The sequence below is a fragment of the Podarcis pityusensis genome (genome assembly GCF_964106645.2).
Source record: "Podarcis pityusensis genome assembly, chromosome: 10".
NCBI lineage: Eukaryota > Metazoa > Chordata > Lepidosauria > Squamata > Lacertidae > Podarcis > Podarcis pityusensis.
The window spans coordinates 67,825,089-67,853,042 of NC_138035.1; the positions used below are offsets into that span (position 1 = coordinate 67,825,089).

The 27,954-nt window shown below is 43.8% G+C and overlaps 2 protein-coding genes and 2 long non-coding RNA genes across 12 annotated transcripts in view; 3 read left to right on the top strand and 1 right to left on the bottom strand.

Moving 5' to 3' along the window:
* Positions 1-5,554, top strand: part of LRRK2 (leucine rich repeat kinase 2) — an 87,251-nt gene extending 81,697 nt beyond the window's left edge. For both annotated transcript variants that reach the window (XM_081023385.1, XM_081023386.1), the window contains 2 exons: positions 317-3,134; positions 4,732-5,554. In XM_081023385.1, coding sequence (XP_080879511.1) covers positions 317-438 — 122 coding nt within the window. In that variant the 3' untranslated portion in view covers positions 439-3,134; positions 4,732-5,554. The remainder of the gene's footprint in view (positions 1-316; positions 3,135-4,731) is intronic.
* On the top strand, positions 911-27,953 carry MUC19 (mucin 19, oligomeric). Of its 2 annotated transcripts, XR_013991208.1 has the most exons (7): positions 911-1,018; positions 7,675-8,259; positions 8,969-9,163; positions 23,826-23,843; positions 24,653-24,690; positions 25,453-25,561; positions 26,020-27,953. XR_013991208.1 is itself a non-coding variant. In XM_081023911.1 (6 exons), the coding sequence occupies exons 2-6, from the start codon at positions 8,251-8,253 to the stop codon at positions 25,460-25,462; spliced, it is 270 nt and encodes an 89-aa protein (XP_080880037.1). In that variant the 5' UTR covers positions 911-1,018; positions 7,675-8,250; the 3' UTR covers positions 25,463-27,953. The 2 variants fall into 2 exon arrangements, 1 of the variants encoding a protein (XP_080880037.1); XM_081023911.1 differs by having other exon boundaries at positions 25,453-27,953.
* Positions 9,689-11,906, top strand: LOC308486736. The gene is made up of 3 exons (XR_013991247.1): positions 9,689-9,912; positions 10,283-10,439; positions 11,767-11,906. It is a non-coding gene; the product is annotated as an uncharacterized lncRNA (long non-coding RNA).
* On the bottom strand, positions 12,331-23,800 carry LOC308486719. Of its 7 annotated transcripts, none has more exons than XR_013991201.1 (5): positions 23,099-23,800; positions 19,874-19,962; positions 18,900-18,985; positions 18,479-18,516; positions 12,331-12,420 (listed from the first exon to the last, which is right to left on the bottom strand). It is a non-coding gene; the product is annotated as an uncharacterized lncRNA (long non-coding RNA). The 7 variants fall into 7 exon arrangements; XR_013991202.1 differs by lacking the exon at positions 23,099-23,800 and adding an exon at positions 23,068-23,086; XR_013991203.1 differs by lacking the exon at positions 23,099-23,800 and having other exon boundaries at positions 19,874-21,760.
* Position 27,954: the final 1 nt, after the last annotated feature.

Genomic DNA, 27,954 nt, shown 5'->3' on the forward strand with positions numbered 1-27,954 from the left:
CCAGCACCCTTTGCAAACGACTGTATCCAGGAATTTTTGCAGAACTGAGGCTGGGTACACACCGTACATTTAAAGCACATATTGCTAGCCATTAACAATGCAATCCTATGCCTGTCTACTCAGAAGTAATCTTATTGAGTTCGATGTCACTTTCCCCCCAGTTGTGTGTATAGGATTTCTGCCCAAGTGACTGTTTCAGCTCCTGTTTCTAAAGTTTCTAAAGTCCTATTTCTAAGTTGCCCAACAGCTGGAAAAATGCTTGAGATATATTTCCTGATTAATATCTTCAACCATATTTGCCTCAATTTGTTCACAGGAATACAGTCATGTTTGACTATATGGGACATTAATCTGCCACATGAAGTGCAAAACCTGAGAAAACATATTGAGCTGAGACAAGAGTTAGCAGAAAAAATGAAGAGCATTTCTTTGGATTAACTGGCTATGAAAACACGTATCTCACTGGGCTCATACAGGAGGTTTCTGTTCTAGCTCCATTGAAATATGCAATGTAAATATTTCTCAGGAAGCATCAGCATCAGTTTTGTTGAAAATATAGAGAATATTTTTGACTGGGCAGTGCCTTAATTTTCTAGTGGTGAAAGGTACTTAGGAAACCCAGCTGTAACATGTAACCTGAACTCCTTTCATCTGGTTTTCAATGTCTTTTATACCACTCCACGTTTAGAGTAATTCCACTATCCCATGCTGTATTTATGTATGTATATTTAATCAAGCAATATTTTTATACTTGAAGCATTATGATATAAATAAAGGCATGTTATAGAGCAGGGGTCGTCAACCTAAGGCCCTTGGGCCAAAAGTGGCCCATGGGGTCATTTTACCGGCCCACGAGCCACCCCCGAGCCAAGCTGCCTGCTTGGCGAGTCCTTGCACACTGCGCTAAACTGGCGCGGCGCGGAGACTCACTTCGGCGACACCGGAAATCACATCTGCACAGATGCCAGTGCCGGAAATCGCTGTCGGAATAACTTCATTGGACACAACCACATGCCAGGTCAGCACTAAGTCCAACTGAATTAAATGGAATTTACTCTATGGTAAATGGGGGCTAGATTACAGCCCAGCTTTGGTCCCGTTGAGATCAGTTCAATTTACATAATCCTGTTTGCATCCAACCTGTTTAAAGCACTTTAGATTGCTATTGTTGTGAATGTAATTATGATTTCATGGCGTCATTTCAGTTTGTGGGGCATTGTATCCAATGGAATGGGTGTTCACTCTGTCGCGAGACACTAGACAAGAGCAGACTTGCGGGAAGTTGGCTGGACTCCCTCGGTTTTTCCTCTTGTCTAGACACACACAGTACGTTCTCCTGACTCAGCTAAGTTTTTTACTAGATTATGAACCGCCGGTTTTTCTTTAGATTTCCTTTAACGTTGTTTTTGTTCTACAGTTTTTGTTCTACAGTTCTTTGTCCGCACGTTGTGGTTTTTTCCACGAAAAAAGAAAACCCTTTCCATTGCTCTTTAGGTTTGGTCATCCCACTTATTTGCTTATTTAAAAACGGTTTGACCACCTCCTCCCAGTTTGCTGTTTTGACACTGGCAACGGAGTGAGCGTTCCTATTACATCCCTGCCGGTTCGCTTTGGCAGAGACATAGTGCCTGCCCCTTGTCCTTACCTTCCTGGTCGGTGGTTGTCACAAGGAGAGTGTGTGTAGCTTCTGTTTTCCCCCATTCCAGGTCCACAGCGTGGCAAATGGAGTGTGTGGTGTGAAGCTTTTGTCTGCCTTTTTTCCTGGTCCACGGTGTGGCAAATGGAGTTGAGTATTTATTTGGTGAAAAATTGAGTCTGTCTCTGTGTGTGCGCACGTGTGCACACACACACGCCTCTTTGCTGTCTTAATGGCTGCTATGGAGGACACTTGTGGCTTAAGCCGCCCACCTCTGAAAAAAGCAAAGCAAAAACTGAAGCACTTAATGTCCTATAAAGCCGGAGGATGTGCTAAGACTGCTCCCCTAGCTCTTCCAATGAAGCGTCTTTCTTCCATAATTTTACCGCAGTCCCAGGCTCACAATACAGAGCAGGCGTCAGTTCCTAAAAGTGCTTCCACTCAGTTGAATGCTCAGACTATACCACCACCTGCTGATTTTATTACAGAAATTTCCAGGGAACGGGGAAGTAGGCAGGGTTTTTTTTCTCTTTAGGGACTCCATCAGTACTTTCTGCTTGGTGAATCTGGAAAAATGAGGGAGTCCAACCGACTTCCCACAAGTCTTTGCTCCAGTCTAGTGTCTCCATTGGATGCAACGCCCCCCTCTCAAAACGATACTTCAGATGAGATCAATTGTTCTTTCTCTGTTGAATGCCAGTAGCATATTCCTGTCAGGAAGCGCCTTCCCCTTTCCCACATTCTCCCTTGGCAAAATTGTATTTAATTCTGATATTCCAGGAGATGTTCTGTTTGCCCTTTCACACCATTCACCTTTCCCTTCTAACAAGCTGGAATTATAGTGGGAATGTAAAGCAAGGTGATTTAAGGCGGTTGCTGATGACCCGAAGGGGTTTGGTTAGGACCCTCTTCACATGACAGAGGCAGGAGAGAAAAACTCCATCAATGGGGTGATGGCTCCTTACAGGATGAGTAAGTTACCACTCCAATGTGTCCAGAATCTTAACTTTACTACTGTGTTCTACAGGGTCATGTCTACTTTAGGTTTGGCTTCGCAGAAAGACAAATCTGCTGAGGCCTCAAGTGATATTTCTTTACTGACTGATAGCCGATAACAGGCCATTTAAAGAGGGTGGCTAAGGCTGAGCTGGATGTTCCTTTGCAGTTTAGAAAGGCCACCAGTTTGGCAGATAAGATTTATTTTCTGGAGACTGATTTCATGGCTTATATTAAGACTCTTCCTGTGGACTGTCCGGATGCCATTCTTTCCTCTTGGAATTTATTGCCTCAGGAAGTTGATGCTCAACTGAAGGATATGACGGATAGGCGTTTGGATTTTGCCTTGCGTAAGGTGCATGAAGCCACAGCATTGTCTATGCAGGCGGCTTGCCCAGCTGCCTTTTGTGCAAGGGCATGCATGGTTTGGTTGGAGGACTTGCTGCAAAATCCACCGCAGGATATTGTGAGGCTGAGGCAGACCTTAAATAAATCACTGAAGGCGCAAGCCTTTTTTTTTTTTTTTTAAAGATATTTATTAAGATTTTCAAAATATTACAAAATGAAAAAACAAAAAACAAAAATACAAAATAAAAGTAGTTAAAAACAACTCAATCTTTCCATTACTTATCTTTCATTTGCTTGTTTCCCGGACCTCCTCACGCCTCCCTTTTTTGTATTCCAATTCAGTTTGTTAGTTCAGCAAATCCTTCCCCTCTTTGTTTATCCTAGTCTTTAATCTTAAAATATTGTGACATTAAATTTTTACCTGTTAATAATCCATTTTTCATATTCCCTTATAATATTACAGCTAAAAACCACTTAATTTCTATCCAACATCATTCTAACATTCATTAATTTTGCAATATTTCTGTAAATAGTCTTTAAACTTTTTCCAGTCTTCTTCCACCGACTCTTCTCCCTGATCTCGGATTCTGCCAGTCATTTCCGCCAATTCAATATAGTCCATCACCTTCATCTGCCATTCTTCCAGAGTGGGTAGGTCTTGTGTCTTCCAGTACTTTGCAATAAGTATTCTTGCTGCTGTTGTTCTATCCTTCTTTGGCACCAATTGGCCGACTATGCCCAGGAGAAAGGCCTCTGGTTTTTTCAGGAAGGTATATTTAAATACCTTTTTCATTTCATTATATATCATCTCCCAGAAAGCCTTAATCCTTGGGCACGTCCACCAAAGGTGAAAGAATGTACCTTCAGTTTCCTTACATTTCCAACATTTATTATCGGGTAAGTAATAGATTTTTGCAAGCTTGACTGGTGTCACGTACCACCTGTATATCATTTTCATAATATTCTCTCTTAAAGCATTACATGCCGTAAACTTCATACCTGTGGTCCATAACTGTTCCCAGTCAGCCATCATAATATTATGTCCAACATCTTGTGCCCATTTAATCATAGCAGATTTCACAGTTTCATCCTGAGTATTCCATTTCAACAGCAAGTTATACATCCTTGACAAAATCTTAGTTTTGGGATCTAACAGTTCTGTTTCCAATTTTGATTTTTCCACCTGGAATCCAATTTTTTGGTCCAAATTATATGCCTCCATTATTTGATAATAATGAAGCCAATCTCGCACTTTGTTTTTTAATTTTTCGAAACTCTGCAATTTCAATTTGTCTCCCTCTTGTTCCAAAATTTCCCAATATTTCGGCCATTTGGCCTCCATATTGAGCTTTTTCTGAGCCTTCGCTTCCATCGGTGACAGCCACCTTGGGGTTTTATATTCAAATAAATCCTTATATCTTATCCAGACATTAAACAATGCTTTCCTGACAATATGGTTTTTAAATGCTTTATGTGCTTTGACCTTATCATACCATAAATATGCATGCCATCCGAATACATTATTAAAGCCTTCTAAATCCAAGATGTCTGTGTTTTCAAGGAGCAGCCATTCTTTCAACCAGCAAAAAGCTGCTGATTCATAATAAAGTTTAAGGTCTGGCAGGGCAAATCCGCCTCTTTCCTTTGCATCCGTTAATATTTTAAATTTTATTCTAGGCTTCTTGCCCTGCCAGACAAATCTAGAGATGTCTCTCTGCCACTTCTTGAAACAATCCATCTTATCCATGAAGGCGCAAGCCTTTATGGCTCATGCTACCTTGGGTGTGCCTCAGTTTTCTGCCAGGGCAATGTTGGCTCAAGTCGAGGCACGCCAAACTTTGTGGTTAAAAAATTGGTGGGCGGATGCAGCATCAGAAGTCAATTTGGCCACTGTCCCATTTGTGAGGGGAGTCACTGGTTTGGGGATGGGTCCCTGAAGGATGTGCTTATTGCATCTAAAGATAAAAGAAAGGTGCTGATGACAGTGGCGGAGCAAGCTGATCGGGTGACTGTGACGGCACGCATGCCCTGTGCCCGGGGGTGCGGGCACCCACCCACATGGGCACCGCGGGGTCACTGAGGAGTCTGCCTGCCTGCTCCCACTCAACACGGAGCGTGCGGGCGCCCAAGCCACCGCGTCACTCCCAGGAGGGGCGTGTGGCTCAGGTGCGCTGCAGGCCCTGCGGTGAATGCCACCCACCATTTTGTCACCCCCCTCAGTGGGGACACCTGGGGCAGACCGCACCTACTGCACCCGCCTTGCTACGCCCCTGGCTGATGAGTCAGAAGGAGCATAGGAGGTATGCCAGGCGTTACTCCCCAGTCCTTTTGCGCCTTTCGTAACCAATTCAGGCAAAGGGACTTTAGGTTTAGACCACAGAGGTTTAAGCCTAGATTCTATTTTTTTATTATTATCAAGTTCTTTTTTGCATACATCCATATACATTTTCCATCCTTAATTTGAACTATACCTAGGAATAAACAGTTATGAAAGAAATAAAGAAAAAATTACGTAGCCACTAGATTCTATGCTAGACAGGGTTCCCAGTGTTTCCCAAGCGCTGCTGGTTCCAAGTCCCCCAAGAACCATAACCAATGGTGGGATAGCCAGCCAAGTGAGGGGTTGACTGCAAAAAATTATTCGTGCTTGGGTGGAGGAGGCAAAAAAACTGCTTGGGGTGGCTGGGTGGAATGGAACAGAAGATAGTTTAATAAAAATGCTAGTTTTGAGGGCTGGCAATGAGGGGTTGTGGCCCTCTCTTTTGATGTCCTAGGATGGTGAGTTCTCATTTCTGACTTACAAGACCAGTGCTTTAGGTTATTTAAGCTATTGGGCTGGTTATCATTTAAGGAGTTTGTTTTTTATTATAATGGCTATAGGTATGAGGAGAAGAAAGATTGTGAAGTAGAATGTTGAAACTAATTGGCCGATAATAATGAATGGGTGTTCTCCGGGTTGGCCCCCAATTTATGTTAAAATGGTGATGTCTGAGATTAAAAGTCAGAATAGTATCTGGGACAGTGGACGCTAGCAGTAGGTGCGTTGTTTTGATAGATGAGTTATTGGCATAATAAGTAGGATGAGGATTGAAAATGACTAGGACACCACCCAGTTTGTTAGGGACTGAGCGAAGAATGGCATGGGTGCTAAAGACTGATTTACTATGGTGGACGATGAAGCCACTGGATTGGGTAATTTCTCACCACGTGACTGAGGCAGGAGCAAAGAATTGTGGGAGGCAGGCTGAATCTCCTCAGTTTTTTCCTCCTGCCTTGATGGAGCAGTTCGTCGTCCCCGTCCCCCTTCCCCCCCCCCGGCATAAAACTTAATGCAAGTCCCCCATCCAGCTTCATTCCATCTCCAATTCCAAAGCACCCAGAGAGTTGAGCAGCAGTTGAGGCTTGCATGCCTCACCTACTAAACATGGGGGCCATTGGTACCCTCCAGCAGAGCAGTGATTTCAAGGACTTTACTCAATCTTTGTGGTTCCAAACAAAAGGCCACAAGTTGTAGAGGCCAGTGTTGGATCTCAGATTCCCCAATCTCTGGATAGTTTACAAGATGTTCAGGATGCGCCCCATTCGACTCATCAGCAACCTATTAAAGCGCCACTTCAGGTAAGACCAATTGTCCTTTCTCATATAATGTCTTATACTTTTAAACTTCTTTTCTCTTTAAATAAAATAATGTGCTACCATTTTCTGTTTTTTGTCTATTTGTAATGTTATGGCTACATGCAGATTCAGGATTGTGAAGTTCTCTGCTTTAACACATTCTTGTTGAGATACCACAAATTTTCTGTGTATATACGAATGTATAATTTGCAGACTGTACATGACCTTTATGTAATAAAAATAAACATTTTTTTAACTTTCACACAAATTTCATTTTATAAGTCTTTTGACAGATGCTACACATAACTGTAAGCTGAGTGAAGTTTTCTGTTGAAATCAAATTGTTCTTAGTAATTAATCAGTTACATTAATGAGATAATGTATGTGTATATCACTTGAAATACGTGTAAAATTTTATTCATTACGTATGATGTATCTGAAATGAGGTGAACTGGAGCAATCAAATTACGATGCCAGTAATCCCCTCCCCCAAATAAGTCCAGGACCTCCACAAAGCCACACATACAGCTGCTTCCTTTGGGGAACTCTGATGATGGAAGCACAGACAGGAAGCCTTGCTTCTCCCCTAAACTTCTCTCATCACAGATTCTTTTACAGACTTATAAACTGTCTTACAGCTAGAAGCTGCTGGCATGGCGTATAGGAAGATAAAATACAAAAGATTAAACTCCAGTCAAGTAATGTGTACAAAATGTATATGTTAGGGTAAAATGTGCCTAAAACACATAAATTAGTGAAAATAGCATACGCAAAATGGCCTACTGACTGTATTCTAATTATCTTTGCAAATGTGCACAAGTCCCTTTGAAACTATCAAGAGCTCCTATGAAAGGGCTTCAGGAATTTGGAAGTGACTACTGCAACCCCAGAGTCAGCCATGACTGGACCTAATGGTCCTTTACCTTTTTACAGGTTCTCTCCAGATATAGCACCTCCTTGGCCATGCTGGCTGGGCTTGGAGTCAAAATATCTGGAGGGTGCTGTGTTGACTACATATATTGGATACAGAGGGTCTTTGCTTTAATTCTCAATATCTCCCGCTAAAATTTTTGTTGTAGGTCGAGCAATGATTACATCAAACATTTAAAGACGTTGCTGGACAGTATTGATCTAACTACCCACAAGGAAGCTTCATGTGGTCACACAGAGGTTCAGTACTTGAAAAAGGGCTTTTAAAAGTTCTCTTCTGGCAAGGACAAGTTCTTGAAAGTGACAAACCCATGTTCTGATTGGCATTTTTGTTTTGTACTTGCTTATTGGACTTCCTAGAGTGTTGATGCTCAAATAATGAAAGGGACACTGGCAATAGCATTTTGTCAACTTGTGACAGAACAGTGATGAATCAGAAGCAGCTGTGTACTCATTGAGATTGTCCCAAGAAGTAACAGCGCCAACCTTACAGGTTCTAGTTGAACTTTGTGGGGGAGATCCCAGTTTTTCCTTTAGGCAAATTAGCTGTGTTCAGCTGTCACTATTGTGGATATCAGCATATCAAAGAAATAAGACAGAAAAACAAGAGGAAGTAGTAGATTATAAAAAGCCAAATGAAGATGGAAATATTAGTCTTGAGCTGCAACCATAAGTCACCATTATGAAATGGACAGTGCTGTACCAAATTCTGATGTTCAACATTTATGTCAAAGGTAAGGGAATTTCATTAAAACATTTTGGGAGGGTGCTTCATTTTCCTTTTCCACCCTTCAGATGTTGATGCTTACAAAGCATAAGGCAATCATGAGTCTTACCTGTTCTCACAAATGAGAGATTCCACATGTTCAGGTTTCATATGCTCATACAAAAGTTCAGCACCGCAAAAAGAGGTTTAGAATGTGCTCCATTGAGTGAGGATGAATTCCTGAACTTGCATGAAATCTTACAAGAATAGCTCAGGATACAGCTGTCGCCATTAAATGCAACAGTCATTTTTGAAACATCATGGACTGGAGCAACTGACTTTAGCTGATTGACTGCTAGCTTGTAAAATAAGGATGTTTTGTTTGTAACAAACTACCCATATGACCAACTGAGTACCATCTTGTTTTAAGATGAGAGCCAAACCATATAAATAGTTGTACATGGGAGTGGGGTAGGGGGGAGGCGTTAATGCAGCGAAGGCTAAGCATGCTCAGAGATTATTAAATAGTGACTGTTGTGGTAGCAGAGACAGAAAATTAGGTGGGAGTACAGGCAGAATGGAATATCCTGGAGTGGGGAGTGACTGACTTACTGGAACACTGAGCATCATCAGAACTCCACACTGCAATATTTTGTTGCAACTCAGTCATTTGCATGCAGGTATCAGTATCAAGAGCCATCATGTGTGTGTTTTTCTCTTTTTAAATACAATTTCAGAATGGTACCCTTGTTCTAGAAGATGGAAAGTACATGTTTATTAAAGATCCTGGAAGCTCTCAGTGTGAAACTGACAAGCAACCATACACAGTGTACACAGTTGGGCTGTACTTGATAATCAAATACATACATGGAATAACATTGATCTGGGACACAAATACCAAAGTTTCTATTATAATGGAGCCAAACTGGAAGGTAAGCACAATGTAGATAATTTAAACACTAAACTATTTTTACGTAAGAATTTTGTTTAACAGTAAATTGTGCTTGATCATATCCCTGGCAATAATAATGCAAGCAGAACCCTGCTTCTTATATCGTTACATCAACTTCTTACATCATCTTCATTAGTGTTATTACCCCAACAACATATGTAACTTATAGATTAGGCTTCCTCAACCTCGACCCTCCAGATGTTTGGAGAATACAATTCCCATCCTGACCACTGGTCCTGCTAGCTAGGGATCATGGGAGTTGTAGGCCAAAAATATCTGGAGGGCCGAGGTTGAGGAAGCCTGCTATAGATTCTTATTTATACCTCAGGAGCAGACCAGAAGAGAGCAGTTCCCTCTCTGGTCCACACAGAGGGCCTGCCCCCAAGGAAACCTACTGGTGTGGCCAATTCCCTCCCAGGGTAGGGCCCAGGATGCAGCACAGTCAAGCCTACGAGGTGCCTCACCATATCTTTCTGCTTGCAATACCGAGACAACTATGTGGCCTTTGTGGAAATCGCAGTGGAAATCTTCAGGACAAATTCACCACTAGGCATGGTTCACTAGCCACCAGACCGATGGAGTTTGGCAACAGTTGAAAGACAAGCTTTGCATGTTGGGACACAATAGCCGAGACGTACCCATGCGATGCAAATGCATACTGCAAACAGTGGGCTGAGAAAAAAATGCAAAATTATTAGAGGCTGTGGGTTCGGAGCCTGCCACAGCCAGGTAGGCCTTTGGAAAGAAGATTTGCTCAACACTTTTATGCATAAAATCCCTGACAATACTTTGGGGTGGTTTAGACAATAGCCTCGTAAGGCCCTATATGAGGCAGCCGCTATGTTTCAGTCTAACCTACCTCACAAGCATAGTAGTAGTAGTAGTAAGCATAGTAGTAGTAGTAGTAGTAGTAGCAGTAGTAAATAATAATAATAATAATTTTTATTATTTATACCCCACCCAATCTGGCTTGGTCATATGCTGGAGAGCAGACACATTCCCAACGCCATGCCGGGCAGCGGATCTTGGCACCTGGCTAAGCAGTGGAACCGCAGACCTGCACCCTAACAATAATGGTAGTTCAACAACACCTCCTTAGGTTGACCCCACTCCATTTCACAAGGCTTGCATCGAAGAAGCTTGCGCCTGCACGATGGAAGGGAAGTACCTTGGGCTCTGTACTGCTGTTGCGATGTACGCAGAGGCATGTGCAGCAACTGGCATCTGTGTACAGTGGCGTACCCCAGAACTTTGCCGTAAGTGAAACATCTACTAATTCACACGAACGGTTTCAGATAGTGTTTCAGACAGGGCTGGTGAGCTTGTCTCTCTGCAAATGTTATTGGGATGCAGTTCCCATCATCCCTGACCATTGGCTATCAGAGCCTGAAGTGCATCAGCATCTAGAGGACCACAAGTTCCCCATCCCTGCGCTAAATAATCTCTGCTTCTCTTAAAACAGGGTGGGCCTTAAAGTGCACTCCCAGAGGTCAAGGCAAGGGTGGATTCAGCTGTAGCACCCATCAGTTGGTGGCTGGGGAAAGCAAAGCCATCCATCAGAGTCCCCTTGGCTGGCAAGCAGCAGTCCTCCAGAGACAAAATCATAAACCTGTAACACAGACTGGGGAAACATGAGACATGTATCTGCTTAATATGGCCATTTTGGGAAGCACCAAAAACAAAAGGCGGAGATAAAGGGGAACAGGGGCTTTTAAAAACACTGAAATGGGTTTGGAAGTTACTAGAGTGTACAGATTCTGAGGCCTCATTCACAGCATGCATTTAAAGCTCCAGGATACCACTTTACAACAGTCACAGCTCCACAAAAATAATTCTAGGACCTGTAGTTTGTTAAGGGTGCTGAGAGTTGTTAGGAGACCCCTATACTCTCCCCCCACCCCCCACAGAGCTACAATTCCCTAGGAGGAGGGATTGATGATTAAACCACTCTGGGACCAGTTGCCTGAATGTCCTTTATACCTTCTCCATCCCGGTTATTAGCTTTATCACAGAAATTCTACCCAGCAAAGACAGTTTTAGTTTTTCCCAACTTAACATATCCTTTTTGATTTCCACCCACGTCATAACAAAATTATTTTGAAACAACATACAATTCATATTTGTCATAGTAATACCTAAATACTCTATTTTTTACACTTTTAAATCCAGAGTCTTTTGCTCTGCTATATTCATTTTGGTTTTCTGATGGTTAACCTTAAAACCTGCTGGCATGCCAGATCCATTTATCCAAAAATCTTCCTGTCCAATCTTCTTTATTTTCCAGACCATGTGTCGCCTCTCATTGCGTATAAACTATTGTCATGTCTATAGTCTGGTATCAACACAGTTCACAATGTTGGAAATTTATGTCCATTCCTCTCGTAGTCTGTAATCCATTTTAGAAAAGGAATTTCAAGCATTACACAAACATCCAGGTTTTCTTTATAGACCTCACTTGAGATCCTTTTATTTCTTTAAACCAAATGGGGTAAGTGTTAAGTCCTTGCAGATTTTAAATAATAAAAATAAAATTAATAATAATAAGTTCCCCTCCCCTCTTCTCTCCATTTTCAATCACGGCAGGACATTCAAATTTCATCCCTCCACCTCGATAGTCTCATTCAGATTGCAGCTCACTGTCCACATTTCCTCTGGAGGCGCCTTTAATTTTGATCCAATATATCAAGAGGTGAAGGAGCTTTGCCTCTTGCAATGGCAGCCGTGGAGCCTGCCTCAGCGGCGCAGGGCTTGAGACCAGCAGGAGCAGGCACAAAGACGTCCACAGGTGCCTTGTCCCCCGACTGCCTTCAGGGGTTTTTAGAGGGTTTTACAACCTCAGGTAACCCCTCCCCTCCGTCTGAGTCTGGTCCCAGAAGGGAGAGACGTTGCCATGGCAGAGACCAGAACCGGAAACCCTACAGATCTTCAATAATGATGTCCTCTGGAAGAGAACGGAAATGAGAAACTGAATTAACAGCCTCTCTCAGGAAAGCCCTCTAAACATTACCCAAATCCAAGGGTTCAGCCACCTCAGCTTTTGTAGCTGGAGTCAGTCAGGGCCCTGCCTACTGAGGCGAAGTGAAAAAGGCCTGCAAGGCACAGTAAGAAGGCCTGAGAGGTCTTTCTCAGGAATGAACCATAATGCTACTAAGTGAAAAGTCCCCAAGGTGTGGAGATTCGTTTACCTTCCTCAGGTGCTGGCCGAACACGGGACCGGTGTCGTTGGGCTATTGCCTTCTGCAGAGGAAAGAGAAAGCTGGATCAGACGCCATACACGTCCCGGTCAAAGGGCTCCAGGGGCATGACTAGCTGCTGCAGGAGGAACAACGCTAATTACAGTCCTGTTATCTGCGGAGCTCCGAAGCCTGCTTGCTAAGCCATCGCCATCTTGGAACCACTAGAAATGCTTCCTCTCCTCTCTCAGTCAGTAGCATCTTCATCAACCCCACTAGGGTGGGTTTCCAGATGCTGGACCAGATGAGCCTTGGGTCAGATCCAGCAGTCTGGCTCTTTCGACTTTTTTTCTTACTAGCTTCCCCCCCCCCCCAAATCCTATACCCTGAGCTGCCCCCCTAGCCTATTCCTGCCCTGCCCTTCCCAAAATGGCGTGGGGGGGGGTTACTTCCTCACCTGGTGTCACAGGAGGCTCCTCCTTGTGGTCCAGCGGGGCCACTTTGTTGTTCTTTTTTATGCTCATGAAGGTTCTCAGTCTCCTGAGCCTAGAAGAGGTGATGCAGAACAGAAATACGTTTAGCCTAATAGAGAATTGCCAGCACATCCCTACCAATTCCTTCCCTCCTTCTGCAGTTGAATGAACTGTAGGACTTCATAACAGCTGCAGAGAGGCAGCCAAGAGCATTCAGGGCTTGGGGAGAAAGGAGGTACATGTTCCTGCCATTCCAGGACTGAGAGAGCCAGGTTCATGCCCTGATTGCTTCAAGACTGGATTGCTGCCATGCACTGTACGTGGGGCTTCCCTTGTGCTTGGAAGCTGCAGTTAGTGCAGGATGCTGCAGCGTGACTGCTGACAGGAGCAAGGCCTTGTCAACATACATTGTTCACCCTTCAAAAGCATGTCTTCAATTTGGTACCTCATCGAAGGTGCACACCTCATTCCTGGCATCTATCTGCCCTGTGCACACTACACACACATTTGTACTACAAACAACAACACAAACAAACAAACAAACAAACAGCAAACCACCAATCCTGCATTGAACATATATAATAGTCATTAAATTTTCTGTTTTGCAATTTAGAATATTCATTTAAACAACCTTAAAATAGCAATGACTTCCCTTCTTTTCTTTCCATGGTTCATTTTTCATATCCTACATCCTTGCATATTTTAGTATAACCATTCAAATCAATTTTCCACTTTCACATTCACCAAGAATTCTTTACTCTGTTGAATTTATCTTAATCCTGCCAGCGTTTTCAGTTGTGCACAGTTATTTCCCATATATTCCATAAACGTTTTCCAATCTCTAAACGTATGTTCTTCTTGTTCTCTTACGTTAAGTCTGCAAGCTGCGCATATTCTGTTAACTTAAGTTGCCATTCTTTGGTTGGGGCCTCACTCGTTTTCCATTTTGGGGCTAACAAAACACGCGCCACAGTAGTGGCATACATAAATAACCTCTTTTGACACCTGGGAATTTCATTCTGAATTCTCCCCAACAGAAAGGACTCTCTTTTTTGGGGAAAGTACTTTTGAACATTTTTTTCAGTTCATTATGTATCATTTCCCAATATTCTCTTACACCTTTACAAGTCAACCACATATGAAAGAATGTTCCCTCAACCTTTTTGCATCTCCAGCACTGATCTAATTCAGACTTATACATCTTAGCAAGCCTACTCGGAGTTAAATACCATCTGTACATTATTTTCATGTAGTTCTCCTTCAAAGAATAGCATGCTATTAACTTCAAATCACTTTTCCATAGTTTTTCCCAGAGGTTAAAAATCGATATTGTGACCTATATCTATTGCCCAGTGTGTCATTGAGGCTTTAACAAACTCATCTTTTGTTTCCCAATCTAATAACAGATTCTACATTTTGGAGAAAAGTTTCTCTTTGTTTTTGTAATAGTTCTTTTGAATTGTGAGCTTTGGTCCAGAAAACCATTTTTTCCTATCTAATTTAAACATTTTATGTAACTGATGGTATTGTAACCAATCTGTGACATGGCTCTGTACATTTTGAATGTGTTATAAACATGCAATGCCAGATGGCACTGGAGAGCAAATCAATTTTCTATGCAATTTGTACATAGCGATTTTTTCTTTTCTTACAACGATTTAATTTCTTATCTATAGTGGGGGTTTTCCTGTGTGTAGATCCATCCCTGGTCTCGCATTCTGCACTAATTTCCACTTCTGGATCAAGCACAAGGGAAGCCCCATATAGACTGCATGGCAGTAGTCCAGTCCTAATGAGTTGTAATGGGGTTTTCGGGGGGGGGGGTTGTGATTTTATTAATTTCTTGTAACCAACCTTGGAAGGATTTGTATCCTGAAAGGCGTGGTGATGGTGATGGAAGATAAATGAGAGAAGACAGGATGGCAGCTGAACTTGCATCCTTCTAATTAAAAGGTTTTTGATTGTGATGGATGGAAAATAGTTGGCCATTTCATAGCGATGCCTCTTATCAGAAAGGTGCTGGGAGGAAGATCTGTTCATGTTCTATCAGCAGTGCTGCAGCTTCCGAGACAGGAAAATTTGCCATGCCATATGTATAATCAAATGTGGCATCTGCCTCTGTGTGTGTGTAGCTGGTTCACCTCAGCAAGAGAGAGGAAAGGCATATTGTATTCTTCTCGTTATACAAGTCTCAGTGTTTTCTAATGTCATCCATTCCTTTAGCCATACTAGGCAGGACGCCTCTTAATATAAATTCATATCTGGCAAGGCGAAACCGCCTCTTTCTTTTTTGTCTGTTAATATTTTCAATTTAATCCTCGGCTTTTCCCCTTGCCAGACGAATTTCAATAATGATTTTTGCCAATCTCTGAGTTGTCCTGTCCCTTCAATTACCGGAATTGTTTGGAATAGGAATAACATTCTAGGTAAGATATTCATCTTTATCACTGATATTCTACCCAGGAATGACAGTTTCAATCTACTCCATTTATATAGATCTTTCTTAATTTCCCTCCATGTATTCTCATAATTATCTTTAAACAAATTAATATTTTTTGATGTCAACCAGATTCCCAGATATTTCACTTTTTTTGGCCACCATAATACCTGAGGATGTTTGTAGTTCTTTTATTTCTTCTTTGATCATATTCTTTACTAACATTTTTGTTTTAGTTTTATTAAGTTTAAACCCAGATGCCTTTCCAAAATCTTCCACATTCTTTAAAGCCACTTTAATACTATTTTTTTGGATCTTCCAGGGTTAAAACTAGATCATCTGCGAAAGCTTTCATTTTGTACTCCTTTGTTCCTCCTTTATACCTCTCATTTCTGACACTTCTCTCAAGTTCTTATTCAATACCTCCAAAACTGTAATAAACAAGGGTGACAAAGGACACCCCTGTCTAGTGCCCTTAGAGATCTCAAAATTGTCAGACAAGTTATTATTAATAATCAGTTTTGCTTTTTGTTCTGAATATATAGTGTCTGCTAATACCTTTCAAGAAATTTTCTCCAATCTTAAGTCCATTCACATTCCATGACAATAATTTCAAGGCCATTGTCCAATTAATATAAGTCTCGCTTAAATTTAGGGGTCCTAATTATTATCCTCTTCCTCTTTTTCTTCTTCCTCCTCTTGTTCCTCTTCCTCTTTCTTCTTTTCTTCCTCCTCCTGGTCTCGTCCTGGTCTGGCCTTCTCTATCTTCCCTAGTTCATTATCATATCTTCTGGAGAACTTCTCTAAGTCCTGAAGACTACATAATTTGAATTTTTTGTCTTTGTAATAAAAGGAGAGTCCCTCCGGAATCTCCCATCTGTGCTGGATCCCATTTTTCTTCAACAGGCCAACTAGTTGTTTATAAATGTCTCTTTTTCAAAGGAATCTAGATGGAATCTCTTTAAATATGATAATTGTCTTACCTTCAATACATAAATTTTTGTTATAATTCAGTCTCAAAATTTCATTCCTTATATCCATTGAATTAAACATAACCAAGACATCTCCTGGTTATTTCACCTTTGCTTTTGCTGCTTTTACTTTTATTCTAAAAACATTTACAATTGTAAATCTTATATCTTCTTCTTTTAGGTCCATCCAAATAGCTAATTCTTTTATTATTTTGGCTCCATCTCTTCTTGTGTTTTATTAATTTCTATGACCTCTCCTCCAACCCATTCTGTCTCCCTCTTTGTCTCCTTCAATTCTTTCTGTGTGCGTTTCACTGAGTCTTCCACAGCCTTGGATTTAACTGTAAGGTCTTTTACTTTGCCTGACAATTCCCCCCCCCCCCCCGACTGCTTCTAGTTTTTTATCTAATTTTCCTGTACCTCCAATAATTTTTTCTCCATATATTGTTCATTCTGTTTAAATTCTTTCCTTATTTCCACCATTAAACTTTCCTAGTCTCTGATCTCCTTCCCCTCCTTCCCATTCTCCTGCCTAGAGGGACGTCTTTCCCCTGGGGTGCCTATTCCCTTTTCCTCATTTTCCCCAGACATTATGTTTATTTTGCCCCAAAATACTGTTTGGGTCTCAAATTGTCCTGTGTAATTTTTTGACAATCTCCAGGGGTCATAAGTCCAAGCTTTCTATTATTAGGTCAAATTCCCTCCCGTCCCACACGATGGCAGCAAACAAAGAAATGACCTTTCCTTCAGTACAGTTACTTTCGTTTTCTTTGTCTATTACACCGTCGCATCCAAAGAAAGCCCACAGGAAACAAAGAGCAGAAAAACCAAACTACTGTATATGAGGAATAATAATAATAACAATAAGAATAAATAAGAATAATAAATTTTATTTATACCCCACCCTCCCCAGTCAAGGCCGGGCTCAGGGCGGCGAACAGCCAATAATAAAAACAAGTTAAATGAATACAAGTGAAAAAACAAGATATAAATACATTAAAACATTAAAAGGAAGCTATTTGTAATCCAATTTGCATTCTTGTTCTGCCGCTTGTTGGCTTAATCAACTGGTGACCTCTGAAAAGTGCCACAAACTCCAGCAACAATAACGAACAGGGTTTCCAATGTCTTCCTCCTCACGAAATGATGCTGGCAAGGGGGTGAATTTTATAAGCCCCAGCGCCAAAATCTCCCTTCTCCAACACTGTCTTAAATCACCCAACAAAGTCCGCTTATCGGCTTAGTCCACTGGAAGCCTCAAGAAAACACCACATACTCCAAAAGTAATCAGGAATGGGCTTTCCGGTGTCTTCCTCCTCACGAAGTAATTCCTTGCTCCTCCTGCAACCTTCCGCCATATGCCGTCTTCTCCCAGCTCCCGGGACGGAGCCCGAAGAGCAGGAGAGCACGACCGGGCACCGCCGGGTGCCAAATCCCCCAAGATAACCTCTTGAGGTTCCAAGGTCCGCGTAGCCTTCACTGAACCTCTAAAAAGCCCCCGCATTGCTTGAGATTCCATGGAGGGCTATCTCGCGCTTCTTTCAATGGTCACGGCTCCGCTAGAAGTTCCCAGAAGCTTATTCTAAATCTTCTACAATGATGTCCTCTGGAAGAGAATGAAAAAGAGAGACTGAATTAACAGCCTCTCTCAACAACGCCTGCCAAACAATACCCAAACCCAAGGGTCCAACCACCTCAGCTTTTGTAGCTGGAGTCAGTCAGGGCCCTGCCTATGAGGTGAAGTGAAAAAGGCCTGCAAGACACAGCAAGAAGGCCTGAGAGGTCTTTCTCGGGCACGAACCATAAGGCTACTAATTGAAAAGTCCCCAAGGTGTGGAGATTCGTTTACCTTCCTCATGTGCTGGCCGAACACGGGACCGGTGTCTTTGGGCTATTGTCTTCTGCAGAGGAAAGAGAAAGCTGGATGAGACGCCTTTGGTGAAACTACAAAACCCACCATTGACAGGTGCAAGGGAGCCCACAAGCAGGCCCAAGCCAGGAAAGAGTGGCCTCCCTCAGGCTTGGGCCCCATCCCTTGCCCCAGAGGACCTCCATGGGCCCTGCAGCCTCCTGGGCAGAGGTGGAAGGGCAGCACCAGGGAAGAGGGCAGGACATGCCTCTGGCATCATCCTGACACCCCAAGAACCCATGCCACTGCAGAATTGGGGGCAAAGACCACAGTCAGTGGGCAGAGGGTCTGGGAGATCCACTCCCTCCTCTTTTGTTTCCCCCAGTACTAACCTCAGGCTTCGGAACAGTCATGAAGAGTTCTGTCACCACTGCAACAAGAGAAGGACATGGGGACAGGTTAGTTCGTCCTTTTGCAGCTTCCAAGATTGTTCCAAGAATCTTCTCCTTGATTCCCCTGCTTCTACACTCCTCCTACAGGGGTGGCAAACCCCAGGCCTTGGGGGCCAATCTTGGCCTGCAGCCCCCCAAATGTGGCTCACAAGAGAATGTGGCCGTCTAGCTGACCACTGCCCCCTAGCCCTGTCCTATCAGCTGCCTCAGCCTCCTGCCAGATCCAGCAGTCTGGCTTTTTCAACTTTTTTTCTTACTAGCTCCCCCCCCCCCCCAAATCCTATACCCTGAGCTGCCCCCCTAGCCTATTCCTGCCCTTCCCTTCCCAAAATGGTGTCTGTGGGGGGAGGTACTTCCTCACCTGGAGTCACAGGAGGCTCCTTGTGGTGCAGCGGGGCCACTTTATTGCTCCTTTTGACCTGAAGGAAGCTTCTCATTCGCCTGAGCCTAGAAGAGGTGATGCAGAACAGAAATACGTTTAGCCTAATAGAGAATTGCCAATAGGGGTCACCCCTATTCATGGAGGAAGAGGGGAGTATCTACGGTTATGATCTGAAACAGCTAGAATGAAAGGAGCATTAGAGAAAGGGAGGATTGGGTGGGTGAAGCTCTGGAGCCAATCACATGGTTGCTGCCGTCTCCGCCTCCTATTTAAGCAGTCTGGCCCCGCCTCCCTGCAGGGCTGATTGGCTAACTGAGGTTTGGCGGGAACCTCCAAAGACTAGCACAGGGAGGCAGGCCAGCCCAACCAGCTGATGGGTCCCAAGTGGTGTGAGTGCTCACTGTGTGCCCAGGTGGAGACCCCCCCCCCGGTCCCAAGAGACCCACCAGAAGGAATGATGACTCGTGACAACGTGTTATAGAATAAATAATTGGCCACAACTTTATTAAACCTTTCAGATGTAGGAAGACCTTGGCTTAGGCATTGGGCGTGTCTCCCTCCCAGCCCCCCAGCCGGGGGGGACAGGGGCTCCTCAGGGTGAATGGGATATGGGAGGAAGCACAGCAAGGTGTTTGTGTACGCTGGCAGCCCACCCCCATATCCCTGCAACGCAGGGGAGTTCACTGACAACCTTTCAGTGTATGGCCAGTAACTCCTTTATACAAACCCCTTTAAGAGGGGACCCTGGAATTGCCACTGTGGGGCGGGGTGAGTCACCACTTCAGCCCCCCCCCCCCAATTTAGGGAAGATAGACTAAAGGATTCTGCGGGCAGTGCAGCTGTGCAAGCCTGCAACCTTGGCATTATCAGCACCATGTGATAATGAACCTACGGGAATCGTTCTGGGGAGAAGGAGGTGGGGCAAAGAATAGGATGGGGCCCCACAAACTTACCATTCTGTCCCGCAAAGGACAAGTTCGCTGATTCTGCCTTCCTCCTGGATTTCTGGAATTGACCGCATTGTTGCTGTTGCCTCCGCCTCCTATTTAAACACTCCCTGCCTCTCCTAAACCAAAGCCTCTCCTAAATCTCCTTCTGCACTCCCACCTCTCTCTCTGTCTCTCCTCACTAACCCACAATGGACACCTGTAGTTGGTGGCTTTTAAAGGGGAAGCAGGAGATGTCACAAAGGAGGGCAGGTCATTGTTCCCATGGCAACCCCCCACCTGTGCCAAACCCCCCCCCCCCCGATGTTTCTTCAGAACTTTGAAGCACCTGCTGTTCTGTCTGCAGGTGAATCTTCTCTTTTGGAGTTCATGTTTTTATATCGGATCATTCTTCATTCAGCCCCATTTCCAAAGGGAGACAATCCCAACGTCCCTTGAAATGCAGTAGAAGACTCCCAAGTCTAGGGGTGTCCATAGCACAGGAGTAGACCATCTGCTTTGCATTATCCCCATCCTCACAGATAATCCTGGATGACATCTCCAGGTGGGGCAGAGAATGTTCCCTGTCTGAAACCCGGGAGAGCTGCTGCCGGTCAGTGTAGACGATGTTGAGGTGGATGGGTGGATTCTGGCCTCTGTAATGAAGCAATAGGCAAAGGGTCCTGAAGCAGAGCAAGTTGGGGGGGGCATCTGTCAGGGACTCTTCGGCTGTGATCCCTGCATTGCAGGGGGTTGGGCTAGATGGCCTTTGGTGTGGCCCCCAGTTCCACTATTCTGTAATTCTAGGTTTGTACTCTGTCCTGGGTCCTGGTATATTTATGCAGCATCACTTTTCTATATGCCTGCTTCAGTCCTTGGAGACCTAGTTCATTATCCCTTCAAAAGCATGTCTTTAATGTGGTACCTCGTCGAAGGTGCACACCTCATTCCTGGCATCTTATCTACCCTGTGCACACTACAAACAACAACAATAACAACAAACCACCAATCCCACATTGAACACACACACACACACAATTTTCATTAAATTATCACATGCATCAAAACTTATTTACATTGTTGAATTTATCTTAATCATGCAAACGTTTTCAAGTATACACAATTCCCCCCCATATATTCAATAAACATTGTCCAATCTTCTTTAAACGTATGTTCTTCTTGTTCTCTTATTCTATACGTTAGGTCTGCAAACTGTGCATATTCCATCAGTTGAAGTTGCCATTCTTTCGTTAGATGTTAGCCCTGCCCTATAAATCTTATTGAGTGGAATTCCGTTCCTCAGTTTAAAAAAACCCTGTTTATTTCCCCCCATTGTGTTCCCTGGGTGTAGCCAGTGTGTGGTGATCTTGTGGGAGTGACCCAAAGAGCCACAATAAAGGTGATAATGTGTTCCCCTGTAAATCCTTGAGTGTGCTTCTAATAGAGAAGTTATGGTAGCCTGTTACTTTATGAAACTGATGATTTTTCAACATGTGCAGCCCTTGTTGGGGGCAGAAATACAGCTAATATGTACGGTAAATCACAAAGATACAGCACAAAGCTAGAACATAAGTTGCTCCATGATGCAAATGGCTGCACGTGACACAGGTTCCCAACATGCTAACACAATGTACGCCTGCAAGGTCATCGCAGAACACGGTGGGAATCCGAGCTTAGTCAGCAGAAACAGCCAATGCTTATGCATATGATTGATCTATCAACTTAAATGAGGTAATGATGTACGACCGGTGGAAATTGAATTGTTTTGTTTGAAACTTTATAAATACCACTGCCCGATCCACTGGGCGGGGTTGCAACTTTTGTGGAGCTATCCCATTGTAACCTATTGCTTTGCAATAAACAATGTTGGACTTCTACCCCCCAGTCTCCTGAGTTTTCTTTACTAGCATGACACAGGAGATAAGGCATTTTTTGCTTACAACAATGTGTGTGTGTGTGTGTGTGTGTGTGTGTGTGTGTGTGTGTGTTCACCTGCATGCACTTGTGTGTGTTTATCTGGACCTGTTCCCTAAAAGAAAAGAGGCACCCCAATATCAGGGTTTTGAGACTCGAGAGCTTTTTCACAAGGAAGTTTTGATGTCATAGTAGGGTTATCCCCACGTACCTCTTTGGGCAGATCTTGATGTGGTTGGTGGGGAGTCCTAAGACAGCTTTGATTTTGTGCAGATGGTTATGCTTTCAGCCCCATGGTGGAGACATGTGGCGCATCTGCTCATGCATCTTAGTAATGTGACGTGCTTTTACTGTACCGTATTTTTCGCTCTATAAGACGCACCCAACCATAAGACGCACCTAGTTTTAGAGGAGGAGAACAAGAAAAAAAATGTTCTCTCCCTCTCTGCGCAGCGCCCCTTCAGCGAAGCGGCAGGAGAAGCGGAGCCCCTTCCATTTATCCTCCCACTTTGCTGGAGAGGCGCTGCGCAGAGAGAGCGAGCTGTGCAGCACCCCTTTAGCGAAGCGGCAGGAGAAACGGTGCTCCGTTTCTCCTGCCACTTCGCTGAAGGGGCGCTGCGCAGAGAGGGAAAGCTGCGCAGCGGCTCTCCACCAAAGCGAAGCCAGGAGAGCCAGAGGGATTGATCCCTCTTGCTCTCCTGGCTTCAGCGAAAGCAGCGCGAAGCCTCCTGAGCACAGCAGGAGCGCTCCCGCTGCGCTCAGGAGGCTTCGGGCAGCTATCCCTGAAGCCAGGAGAGCAGGAGGGATCGGTGCGCACCAATCCCTCTTGCTCTCCTGGTTTCAGTGAAAGGTGCACAGCCTGCATTCGCTCCATAAGACGCACACACATTTCCCCTTACTTTTTAGGAGGGGGAAAGTGTGTCTTATAGAGCGAAAAATACAGTAATTCGAGCCATTTTATTATGTGTCATGATTTATTAATATTTTTTTGTTAAATTGCTTTGGTTTTATAAAGAAATGCAGGATATAATGTTTTAAATTAATAAGATTAGTCTTCTCTCTGCAGTCACCACCCCACTTAATTTCAGATTGTTGAGGAGCGGGGGGGAAGGGGAACCCAGAGGAGAAGCTCAGAGGGTAGATGCAAGGTTTTTCGGGCATGTTCATGCAGTAAAATGAAGCGTTTTAGGAATCCAGGTCCCAAAATATAGAATCGTAGAGCTGGAAAGGGCAGGAATCTTGACTAGATCATATATGACAGATGGCCATCCAACCTCTGCTTAAACGCTAGAAGGAGAGACCATCACCTTCTAAGAGACTCTGTTGAACAGCTCTTACTGTCGGAAAGTTCAGTCGGAATGTAGCAGAGATGGAGGACTCTCTTCGTTGGCCGTGCTGTTTGGGGCTTCTGGGAGTTGGAGTCCAGCAACATCTGGAAGGCCACAGGGTCCCTACCCCTTGTACGCAAGCACCATTTGAAATGTGCCTGAAAATAGACCAGTAGAAAAATCTTCAGAGACAACAAAAAAATAGACTAGTAGCCAGTAGCTCCCTGCAACAATTTAGAGCTTGGGCAGCAGTGGCCAGACTTTCTCTATTCAAGAAGGTACTGCTATTATCTCAGTTATAACTTACTGTTTCTTGATCACCGTTCAGTTTCCCCTCTCAAAGTATAAAGACAAAGGGACCGCTGACCGTTCGGTCCAGTTGCAGGTGACTCTGGGGTTGCGGCGCTCATCTTGCTTTACTGGCTGAGGGAGCCGGCATACAGCTTCCGGTTCATGTGGCCAGCATGACTAAACCACTTCCGGCGCACCAGAGCAGCTCACGGAAACACCATTTACCTTCCCGCCGGAGCAGTACCTATTTATCTACTTGCACTTTGACGTGCTTTTGAACAGCTAGGTTGGCAGGAGCAGGGACCGAGCAACGGGAGCTCACCCCATCACAGGATTCGAACTGCCGACCTTCTGATTGGCAAGCCCTAGGCTCTGTGGTTTAGACCACAGTGCCACCCATGTATAGCTCATAACTAATTTGCTTTTGCTTTTCCCTTTTTGTACAGAATGCCCTACAGTTCCAGGTATGTTTTCTTCTTCTTTGTTCCATATGTGACAAGAAGTAAGAGTTTTAAAGGAAGATCAATTAGAAGCAGCAATGCAGAAAACTGAATGCAGAGCTGGAGCTATGGGGGGGTTAGCCTTTTTTTGCCCCAGGTGAAGTCTCCAGAGGGGCACCATTGAGGCTCGCAGCCTGTGAGTGTGTGTATGCAAATGTGGGGTGGGTAGGTGCCAATCTGGGTCTTTGAACCAGGTGAAATAAAGGCAGATTTCACCCCTGCTTAATGAGAGATCTTCAGATGGAGGCTGGCTGTAGCATCTCCTTAGAGGAGTGGATTATTAATTCTTGGTGATGCAGATTTATAGTATACTGGTAGATTATACAGAGGAGACTCATAGGCGTAGCCTAGGGGAGGGGTAAGCCCCCTCAATCAAGTAAGTAAAAAAATTTAAATGCTTCAGTAACTGAGGTCCTGTCCCACCTAATTTAAAGCCTGCCCCCACCCAATATATGCATGTATAAATTTATATGTATGTATAAATATATCTGCATTTATTACATTGCAAATAAGATTTTACCAACCCATTTAAGAGGTAAGAACTGCAATCGCTCACACACTTCCTGGGAATCATCCCAGGGGCTAACTTTAGAGCAAACCTAGAAAGAATTGGATAGCAAATAGCCTGAAGTGGATTGGGCAGGGCCCAAGGCGCATTTTGTAGGAAGAACAAGCCTCCCAGTTTATCAGCAATGCCCATTACTATTGGAGAAATGTACAGAATGTGCTTGCAGCAGCTAAATAATGAGATCTCTATATATTTGTTTTTTCAGTACCAACCTCATGTTGGTTTCAAAATAAATACTACCAGGTGAGCTGAACTTTCTCTCTCACAGCGAGAGTTCTGAATAAAAGCTTTCATTCCTGACCCTGTTGCTTGGACACACAGCAAGCACTTAATACAAGGCAATGTTCTTTTTTGTTAGCATTCAGTGTTGAAGGCCATTTTCTAGAATCATGAGGCAAACAAATTGCCTGTAGCTGGGGATGGGAGATAATTTTGATCACCATTAAAAGCTGCTCCTGCGGTATAAGCATAATGAAGCTGTGATCCGAATTGTGATTCGAAACTGCAGTTGTAAGAATCACAATTTTGAGAGAACAGGATCAGCCGAATTAAATCGGGCTGAATCGGGCTTTGGGGCCCACAGTTTTGCTTGGAGGCAACGCCAACATTGCTACCTTTCGTTATTTGGGTTTTCCAGATTGGGGAAACGTTTACTTCCCACTTTTCTTCTTAAAACCTAGCCTATCCAAGAAAAACAAAGAAACTGCTGTACCTTGAGGCTCATAGTCCTTTTTTTCTTGTGCAAGTTTAAAATTCTCTTTGGGCATTTTCTAGAAGCAGGAGAGAAAACCCTTTTGTGATAAATCAGATAAAATCACAGTACAAGAGCAAGAGTTATTTTATTTTAGTGTTTTGTTGGAAGCTGCCCAGAATGGCTGGGGAAACCCAGCCAGATGCGCGGGGTATAAATATTAAATTATTATTATTATAGTTCAAAAACTTAGCTCTTTACTGATGCTCTTTCACGTCGTCCGATGCTTCAGCTGTGTTTACTATCCTTACTAGGTGTAAATGAATGTAAGCTGGTTCCTGTGAAGGGAACAGTTAATGCAGACAGCTGCAAAGGCCAAATCCTGATGGCAAAGTGTGTTGGGGAATGCCAAAAAGCAATCTCGTAAGTTGATTTTGGTGCGTCTTCATAGACATCTAGAATAAGCTGCATACATTGTATTGAACAGGGGAGGTGAAGGTACCGTAGATTGTGGGGAACAATTCTGCTAGACAATCACACAGTAGAATGTAGTGATTTTTTCCTCTCGATTCAGCATGCGGAAGGCACACGGCTGCAGTGGCATTTGGACCATGGTTTTCACAGGGGACCCACTGAACAATTTGGCTGCTTCTACTGATAGGGATTGGGATGCCCAGTACATACAGCTAGAGCTGGAATGGGGCCAGTCTTTTTCATCTTTGCAGCTGTGGCTTTAAGGAATCTCCCCAGACCCACTTGCTAGAAAGTGCTTTAAAAACACAGGTTCGAACCTTTCAGCACTGGCTTCTGTTCAATTTTAAAAACAGTATTTTTATTATCAGCTCATCACGTTTTTCTCTCCTGTTTTATTCTCGTTTCAGGTATGGGGACGTTGACCGTAAATTGCTGAACAGGTGTCCTTGCTGCAAGGCGAAGAAACGTTTCGACAATATGTGCCCCACAGGAAAAACGGCACAGTATAAATGTCAGCACACTGTTGCCAGCAGCTGCCAGATTTGCGGTGGTCACTAACGTAATCCTATTTTAAATGGTTTCTTGTCTGCCCTTGCCCCATACTCTCAAACATTAATAGAATGTGGTTTTGAGATTTCCTATGTAACCACAGCCAGTGGTTTCAAGAATCAATGCAATTAAGACAATGCCTCGATCTTCAGAAAATTCCACAGTATGTTTTCGTAGTTATCTTCCGAAATCTCAAATCGAAATGGAAAAATAAATTCTATTTTGAAATAGCTGTTCCCAGTTCTGTGTTGGTTTGGCAACTATTTGTACCACTAAACAAATGTGCTGTACAATCTTTCCATTGTTGTGACCTAAGCCATGACTGAAATAAGTTACATCGTCAGTCTGAGTTAACTTACGGTTGGATCAGGGTTTCCCAAACTTGGGTCTCCAGCTGATTTTGGACTACAGTTCCCACCATCCCTGACCTGCTAGCTAGGGATGATGGGAGTTGTAGTACAAAAACAACTGCAGACCCAAGTTTGGGAAACCCTGGGCTGGATGAAAGCATGATCCTAAAATACCATATTTTTCTCTCTATAACACGCAGATTTTTTCTCCTAAAAAGGAAGGGGAAATGTCTGTGCGTGTTATTGAGCGAATGTGTGGTCCCTGGAGGAGTGCAGGGGCAAAAATCAGGCAAAAATCAAATTGCGCGAAATGGAGAAGGGAAGCTAGAAAAGAGGAAGCTGCTGCTTTCCTGCATTCTGCCTCAGGGTCTTACTGCCCACCCTCTTCTGTTTCTTTGCTGTGTTTGCTCAAACGGAACAAAGAGCAAGGAAAGCCCCTCCCCTCCAGGCAAGCAGAGGGGAAAGCAGAGCATCCTTCCTTCTAATTCCTCTCCGTGCTCCGGTGCTGCTGCTGCTGCGTCTAGGGACTCGCAGGCAGCCGGAAAACATGCAGGTGGGAGAGAGAGAGAGAGAGAGAGAGAGAGAGAGAGAGAGAGCGCTGGCTGGCTTGGGTGGGTGGGTGGAGGGAAACTTTTGCCTTCCTTTCCTCCCTCCCGTTAAATCCCTCTCCTGCATTCTTAGCTAGCTGCTTCTCTGCACACCCCTCTCGTGCTCCTTGTCCCTTCTGTGTTTTTCCTTCCCTCCCCACTTAAAATGTGGTTACAAAGCATGGATCCACATAGATCCTCAGGATCTTTGCATTGGGTCACCCCAAATTCACCATCAGCTCACATAGCATGTCCATGGCTGCAGCCTGCCCCCAAAAAATCACGCACCCACTGTTGCCTGGGACTCCAATGGTGCAAAAACGTGGTTACAAAGCATGGATCCACATGGATTCTCAGGATTTTTGCATTGGGTCACCCCAAATTCACCATCAGATCACATGTCTGTGGCCACAGCATGAAGCACAAAAATGATACATCCACTGTTTCATTCAGAATCCCACCCCCCCTTGTTTTCCTTCTCTAAAAACGATGTGCATGTTATGGTCAGGTGCGTGTTATAGAGCGAAAAATACGGTATATTACCCAACTACTCACCTGAAAAGGAGTCCTGTTCGAAGTGAAATATGTTTAGAGGAGGAAGTGTGATACAGTAAGCAGGAGGTTTCTCAAAGAAAGCTGGAAGACCACCTTGATAAATAAGCACACCTTGCAGACCTCAAAATGAAGCCACCTGAGACCTTCTGAAAGTTCATACATAGACCATTTTCAGAAGCTTGTATCCCTAAACTTGGCCCTGTTTGTCAAGTACCAACAGCTGTTAGTTTGCATTCAATTTGCAAGTAAATGAAAGTAGCTCATTTCCTGCAGATGAATCTCAAACCGGAGAGCAGTCAAT